The sequence below is a fragment of the Trachymyrmex septentrionalis genome, unplaced genomic scaffold (genome assembly GCF_001594115.1).
Source record: "Trachymyrmex septentrionalis isolate Tsep2-gDNA-1 unplaced genomic scaffold, Tsep1.0 scaffold51, whole genome shotgun sequence".
Lineage (NCBI taxonomy): Eukaryota > Metazoa > Arthropoda > Insecta > Hymenoptera > Formicidae > Trachymyrmex > Trachymyrmex septentrionalis.
In genome coordinates, this window is record NW_017305683.1 from 2152037 (window position 1) to 2160135 (window position 8099).

At 46.4% G+C, this 8099-nt stretch overlaps 1 protein-coding gene across 7 annotated transcripts in view; it reads left to right on the plus strand.

The window, feature by feature from the left end:
• The window catches only part of LOC108751742 (tyrosine-protein phosphatase Lar), a 324192-nt gene that overhangs the window by 57081 nt on the left and 259012 nt on the right, over positions 1–8099 (plus strand). For all 7 annotated transcript variants that reach the window (XM_018492123.1, XM_018492128.1, XM_018492129.1 and 4 more), the window contains exon 3: positions 1831–1969. In XM_018492123.1, the coding sequence (XP_018347625.1) occupies positions 1909–1969 (61 nt within the window). In that variant the 5' untranslated portion in view covers positions 1831–1908. The remainder of the gene's footprint in view (positions 1–1830; positions 1970–8099) is intronic.

The window sequence follows — 8099 nt, forward strand, 5'->3', positions numbered from 1 at the left end:
TAGCTTTTGTTGATATTAAGCAATATTGAAGACGAGAAGTGTAACGAGAAGTGTGCAAAGATATACAAATGCAGCGGAAAATATCGTGGAAAATATACTCACAACGATCGGATGGTGAGAATGTAAAGTCGCGTGTGGCGAGGAAGGTAGCACGAAACAAGATTCGAAGGAGCCCTTAGTCGCGAGTGCAACGAACCGAGCTCAATAAAATTGCCATATATAAATTTTATCACGCGAGCTACTTAATCCTAACCTTTCGTCTCGTTTCTTTTTCGCAACATTTCTCTGTCTGACTCTCTGCTAAATTTTCGTTCAATCGCTAAACAGAACGGATCGTTGGCATTTTGCAACGTCTCGCCATTATTCCATAGGAAAGGACAAAAGGTGCCGCAGCGCATTAGTAGTATCGTCCAAAAACCAGTTATTCCACTTTCGAACTTTCGACATCAGCGGAAGTTACTTTGATTAACGAGAAATCAAAAGAAAAAAAGGGATATAACACGAAGATCAGGAGCATCGGGTGGAAAATGAAAAAACTATCCGCTTGGTGGAAATTGCGGGAAAGCAGAGAAGGACAATTACACCTAGTTATCCGGAGGATGTAACGCGAGCCGGAACCGTGGCCAGCACCGGGTCCAGGGTCAACGTCTCGCGCGGCAAAGCTCGGCGGAAGCTTTGTCGTGAGGGCTCTCGGCTTGGAGCGTGGGACGCGCGAAAAATATGGGATGGTCGTGGAATCACAGGAAGAAAGAGTCAAGATAATCGCAACGAGATAGGACCCACAGTCAAGAATGTGGGATTTCTGAAAGTCAACAAAGGAAGAACGGCAGAGGAGAGTTGGATAAGGCGGCAGATAATAGTTTGCACCATCGAAGTACGGATCTCTGAACTACCGAACGCCGTGTGTAGCTTATTAGTGGCTGTCGTTATCGGCGTTGAGAGTGGAAAAAACGACGCGAAGCCGAGCTGACTCGGCGGAACAGAAGAAAAAGGAAGATTTGAGAAGAGCGAGAAGTGGGAGGGAAAGTAAAGGGAAATATTGTCTACCTCCAAGGAAATACGTCGTGACGTTCGTCTTTCGGAGGCCGGTCCAGAAGTGACACCCTTCCAAATTGATCCTTCCATTGAACCAGCAAGAGCGAACACGAGCTGACGCGGCGACGGTGAAAGAATGTAAATAGTTCCTCGTATGCGAATCGCTGCGACAAAGTGGCACAACGATCGCGGCCATTATTGCGATGTCAGCGACCGGCTTAGAGGAAAACGTGCGCTTCTTTCTTCCTTAACGTCGACCGCCCACACCGATCGCTTTTCATATATCCGCAGAATATATTTTATTGTGTGCGCGCGAGAGAGAAAGAGAGAGACAGAGAGAGAGAGAGAGAGAGAGAGAGAGAAAGTGTTATTTTGCGTGTGTCGATACTTTTTCTCATTGGCCGCTGAATAGGCACTCTCGCATCCTTCCGTTGTTTTGTACAGTTACACTATAAACGCATCAGAAACGACAAGTATTTTTTTACGCGTAGCTCAAACCCCGTTACGCTTTCTTCCTCATTGAAAAATTGTTTCGCTGGTGCGTCGTACTGCTCGAGAATTCAACGTGTCCAATTTTTTCCTACCCCCGGGAAGAGTCTTCTCCTCGCGGCGCCTGTGATTGTGCGACGAAGGAGAGGAGTATCGTCGAGGTTTATCCTACGGCGCCACATCTGCGATTACGTCTTCGTGAGGAAGACGGAAGACGTGTTTCATCGTCCTGCTTCTATTCGCCCTCTTCCCCTCACAGTGATGAAGGTGGTATGTTTATGACGAAGGTGGTTTATCTTTTCATAGGTGGCACGCTGCGACGGTGGTGTTAAGTGTGCAGTGATCACGGGTGGTCGAGGGAAGGCGGGAAAGAAGGTGGTCAATATGACTCCTATCTTCCTCGTCGTGTTGCTGGCGATTGACCCGATTATCGCGCAGAATACCGGTGAGTAAAACAAGATCAACGACAAAATGCTAGTGTTAAAGGTAAAACTCTTTATGTCCGATCGCGGCATGGACAGTTCCTCTCCGCGATGGACAACTTCGTGCGCGAAGGAACGATGATCGCGCGGAAAACCGCGCGAGGATGTGTGTGTATGCAGGAGATGCACTCCTCTTGCAGGACTCTCAAAATCTACCGAGAGCCGAGCGAACGCGCCACTTTTCCACGCGCGTATCTCGCGTTCGATCGCGCGTATAAAAGAGAGTCGAGTCGCATACGTCGCGAAAATAGATCGAAAGCACCGATACGTTCGTTCGCTCGAGCGTACGCCACGTTATTTAAACGGGACGAGATAATCCCTTCGCACGAACGAACGTCCTGGATCTTCGTAATTTATTACGGTTTACTTATTAGCTACGACACCGCTGTTGGCCGCGTCGCTTTCGATCGATGACGCGTGCAGAAAATTTATCGTTCATAAAATCGCTTATAAAAATTAAATAGTTTTTTTTTTTTGCGGCTACTCCCGCGATAGGCGGACACACATTTCTGTCCGAACGACTCGAGATCTCTCTATACGCGCAATCGCCTCGCGAACTTAGCCGTGGTCGTAATAATTTCATCGCAAGCGTGCACCAGTGCAAAAAGACTCTTAGCGTTGTATGATTAATGTGCGAAAGAGAATAGAAGGAAATGAACTAAATGAAAGCGTGCGTAACGTTCTCTTCGAAATGTAATAGCCGCGCTCCGAGGACACTCGCGGTGTCGCGGGAAAAAGAGAATGGACTACTGAAACTACGCGGGTGTCGAATGCATGAAGAGAACGATGAAAGAGAATGCCGTTGACGTAACTGCCGCTCCCTAAAGTCGAGCTTAAAGAGAGCTCGGCTGACTCGTCTCTCGAAGAGGCGGGTAATAACACGTGCCTCGAGCAGGGAGCGGCTCTTGGCGGCTAAATGACGAGCGCACGCATCGCGTTGAACTGCGTGCGTGTTCTACCGCGAACACGTGTCAGCGTCGCCCCGGCGAGACCGACACCTCGCTCGCGATTAAAATATACGCGAACGGCTCGTCGAAAGTCCAGCACTCGCGTTATCGAGCACTCGCGATCTCTCGTCGAAAAAGTACAGATCGCTCGCGTGTTCGCGTGCGATTCGCTCGGACTTTTTTACGGAAGTGACCAGGTCGCCGGAAGTACCAGGCTCGATCTAGGAGAGACGCCACTGGAGTGTATATATGGGCTCCATATGGACTCTAAGACCGTTTCAAGACGTAAAACTTGACGGACGGGGGCGACGCTTCGCGAGCCCGTCGCGCGGATTAAAAGAGCCTTCGTAATCACACGAACACCATGATCATTTCTTGTCGTCATAATGTTAATAAACGTCTATTTAGGATCGCATGATCAGGGAGAAATACTAGATCGCTGCGCGCGATCATTACGCGGTAATCTGTCGCCGCAGTCGGTAATCCGGCGAGCTTTACGCTGACTCCGTAATGACGATGATACATCCCTCGCATTTCAGTCAATTAATTACGTCGCGACGTAATCCTAATTCGGCTGTCGGAAAGCTCTCGCCGGATTTGAATGCTTTGCGAGTTTCAGCGATGGGAAACGATAATGTCATATCAGCGCGATGTGTAAAACGCAGCCATTGTTGCCGAGTCAACGTGGCAATGGTAAGTAGGTAATTGAAAGGTCAGTGCGAACTACGCTTTTACAAGTTCCCTGGCAAAAAAACGTTCGACCGTGATTGAATTAACGATCACGCAGAGTCGACTCGAAATATCGGTTCTCTTTCAGAAAAACGGATAAGCGCCACTAGTAACGTAGCGGAACTAGCGTTCCATTAGTAACGAGTGACGAGTTAGCCGGAATCAACGGATCAGCGCGAAACGAATCATTTTCCCCAATGGAGATGCCGATTTGAATTCAATAGCTCTGTTTTCCGCAATTCTACTCGACAGCCGTCGTGTGCCGCCGATCGTATTCAGGTAACACGTAGGAAATCCGCGGGCGCGCTTTTTGTCTTTTTATATCCCTTGTTTTTTAATTTGCGCAACCGTTGGTTGCCCGTCTGCCGTCGGTTGATTCCGGAGTACAGAAAATTGGCGACTCTGCGTCGGCGACAACGAAAGAAAAGCGACAAAAACGGGTTGAGGAAGTCTCGCGCAAAGTGGAAAAGATGAGAGACAGAGAGACGATCGAAGCGGGGTGGGACGATCCGCGCGATAGCGATGGGATGGGTGAAATCCATAGTTAATGCAGATACGTCCCGTCCGTCTCGTCTAACTCGAGGAAAAGGAAACAGCCCAGGTCGACGGCGAAGATTTCCTCGGAGGCTCGCCTGTCCGTGTGGTGACATCTTCGTGGGGTGAGAGAGGAAGCGTCTTCCTCGCGTTCTATCTCACGAGCTAAGAGGACGCCAGCGTAACTCTCTATCAAGATTGCGTCTTTTTTCATTTATTTGCTCCGCCCCCATCCTCCTTGTGCGGTGGATCGTGTTCGCATTTCCTTGTCAATTTCAAAGAGAGTTTTCATGTACAAGTCCAATGTTACACAGGACTCGCTCCGACTTTACTATACGTGAACGTTGGGAAAAATGCGGCCCGGTTAACGACGGGATCTGCTTGGTAATTCGCGATGACGTAGCCGGCGAATATTTCCAAATCACACGTCACTTCCGGCTCAGCGTAGCGCGCTTTATGTAGCGTATGCGCCAGTACCTTTTGTAATGCATACACATACACATACGCACGCGCGTATACGCATATGCAAACGTCTACAGATACAGTTGCATTAACATAGCCCACTCTTTCGTCTTTCTCTCCTGACTCTCCTTTCTCCTTTGTTCTCTTGGTCGCGCGGCGGTATGTCAACGTCCCGCTTTTCTACGTCACGCCGCAAAATGGATTCTCCACGGCTCGACTTCAGCACGAGAACCAAAAGCGAGGCAAACGGTAAATAGATTTTTCGACGCCATAAAGAGAACATCGAACCGGTGGCTGACTCGGGAACATCCAGAAAATAGTTTCCGCGAATTTTCAAACGAACTCACTTATACAACAATCGTATTTTGAGAAAGCCTGTCTCGATGCCAAATTCCAGATTTAAGTTCAGATTTGACGCGTTGCAAGAAGCGTATTTTCAGATTGTGTTTTTCAATCTTCAATTATTCTTCGCTCAAAAATTATTTTAATTTTGGTATTTCAGCCTCGACAAAAACAAAACTGATGAAATATCAACTGCAAACGTACTACCAGCTATAGCTAAAACGAGATGTGGGAAATCTACATAAGAGAACATTCGAAACACATCTCTCTGTAAAACGGATTACAAGCTGTCGCACGTTTAACTCGGTGTAGTAAAGAAAAATTTATATCGCGAACGCAAATCATTTATTTTGTTTACCATGCATAGAGAAAATCTACGGCTAAATATCTCGTTTCTCCTAACCGAACGCGATAGAAACGGCTGGCTACCTTCGTTGTTTCCCGAAAAATAACCTCGCCGCGTTTTATGATACATTATGCACGCTGAACGACGCTTAGTATAGGTACACCTACATCCCCTACGCCCTCAACCTCTCGTTTCAACCCCCCTGCGCGAATGTCGGTTGCCGTGATCATATTTCATCGGCATGTCAAGCAAAGAAAAACTCGTTTCTACCGTAATCATATCTCTCGACGAATCTGGTTAGACCTACTATCATAATACACCGCCATTACGATTGAGATAACCGGAGGAATCGTGCGTCCGGAATGCCAACGCAAGATATCAGAGAGCGACTTTCGAAAGTATTTCGATGTAGAGGAAGAAATTTTTCAAACGTCATGGCATTCAATAAAACGGGGGAGGAGATTCATAGCGCGCAAGGGAGCAAAAAAATCGTATCACTTTACACAAACGGGATGTATAGAGGAGTTCAACGGATTTCTGCAGTTAGACGAATAACGTGCATCAGCTTGCTCCCTCGTGAGATCATTGCCCTTCTCTTTTTTTTTTTTTTTTTTCGTCGTTTTACATCGGCTGAAATAACCGCCGCATTTTTGGGCTTGGTGAGGCCGCACGTTATTTATCGTCCGGCCAGACGTGATAATTTACATTCTCGCAATCCCCTACCCGGAGTTTCAGCTCTGACCTGTCGCCGGTACGGCGCAACCTGTCGCCGTTTTTATCAGTAATTGACAGAGTAGATGCCGGAACTTTTCAAAGGGGGATCTAGTATTATATAATGGCGGTCAAAGAACTGTACGAGAAAAACGTGGCCAAAAAAATCGAGTACGATGTAATGACAAGTGACAACCGCTTGCGCGTTGCTATTGCACCGATGCCATTTTGTTCTGTTGTTTTGCCGTTTTATGTCTCTCTCTCTCTCTCTCTCTCTCTTCACTTCGTGAACATATGGAATAAATGCGTTCCTAGGAAAGCAGAGCACCCCGCACCGGTTATCGCCGCCCTTATCCAACGCTTTCCACACCACCGAGTTCGCAACGAAACGGGCAATTTGGGAAACCGAAATCGACCGATCTCCAACGTGCTTTTTTACCGCGGTGTTTTCTCCGCAGTTGGCTGTAGTACCGTCTGCTCTTTGCGACCGACGATGAGACTATTCAACAGAAAGAGATTCAGAGACACACATGGCGTTTTCCAGCAAAGACACAGTATAACACAGTGAATCATTACATTCTTTGCCGATATTGAACAAGGATAAAGTGATTCACCGCGTTACATCGTGTCTTTGCTGCACTGAGAATCTTATTCAGTTGAATTAACTTGTAATTTCTTGTTTGAATATGAGCAAACAAATTCTTGGTTGACGCAATAAAATAATTTAGTTGAAAAATTTGGTTACTGTAGCACTACTTATTTTTTCGGGTAACACCTGAAAAAAGTTAAATGTTGTTGAAAACAACCAAATTTTGTTGAAACAAGTAAACTGTTGTAATAACTAAATTTGTTGCTCCAATGAAATTATTTTATCAACGAAAGATTTATTTGCTCGTATCCAAACAAGAGTTTAGTTGATTCAATCAAATGGGATTCTTAGTGTAGTAAACTTCCGTAGCTATCTCGAAGAGATACGCTCTCAGAAGGTGCATTGGTATCTCGGTATGTACTTAATTAGTCGCGGCGAAAGAAGCCGAAAGAAGTATGTCGCTTACGTGCAACCAGTCTACCCGAAGAGAATCGCATGATGTCGGCTTGGAAACGAGGCCTGTCTGGGTTACTTCGATCGCATACGTATAACACTCGCGTGCTCGCGTGCTGTACCTTACGTATTCACGTACCTGCGGTCACAATGCGTGCAAGTACGCCGAAGTAGCTCGCAGAATGGCTGGATAATAAAGTAAAAAAAAAAAGTTTACTCTGGTTATTTCATGGGAACTCTCAAAGAGCTGGAGTTCCTTCGAGCGATCGTCGTTCGAGAGGAGCGCTAACATTGTCAACCGCTTTCTCTCGTAGCCTCCCCTTTTCGCATCGTGTTGCATCTTTCGCTTTTTCCTGCACGCTCGATATAGTTTGTTCTGTCATAGCGCCCCAGCCCCGCGGGCTTTTACGGGTATCGAACGAATCGTCGAGATAAACCCCTCATGGGAGATCCACACCTCCCCAAACCCGCAAGGCATCGTACAGAGGGTAGCGGTGCCGTTACTTAGCCGCAACATTCTCAGTTTACACCCTCGGTGTGAACTTACTTGCGGATCTAGGATTAGCCGCCGCGGCTTGGATGGAGCTTCGTTTGAGGGCTATAAATAAATAGATTCTGTCATTTCGAGACAACGAATTCACACGCGATCGGAACGACTTTTACGATATTCGACGCAACGTGAGACCGTGGTTGTGTATGTCTGATTTTCTTACTTACGAAGCGAATTCGAATCGCGAAAGAGAGCTGCCCGCTTTTACGACGCGTAAATAAGAATCAATGGCCGTCCCTTTTATTAGTCTTTTTTAGTAACGTAAAAATTATGAACGAAAATTGAAGTAACAAAAATGTAGTTTTCAGTAATATAAAGAGGCCTTAATTAAATATACATTTTAATAAGAAATGTTAATATTAAATACACGTTAATACATTAAATGCAGCTCTTTGACCGTAGTTGACCTCAAAGCCTTGAAATTTACTCC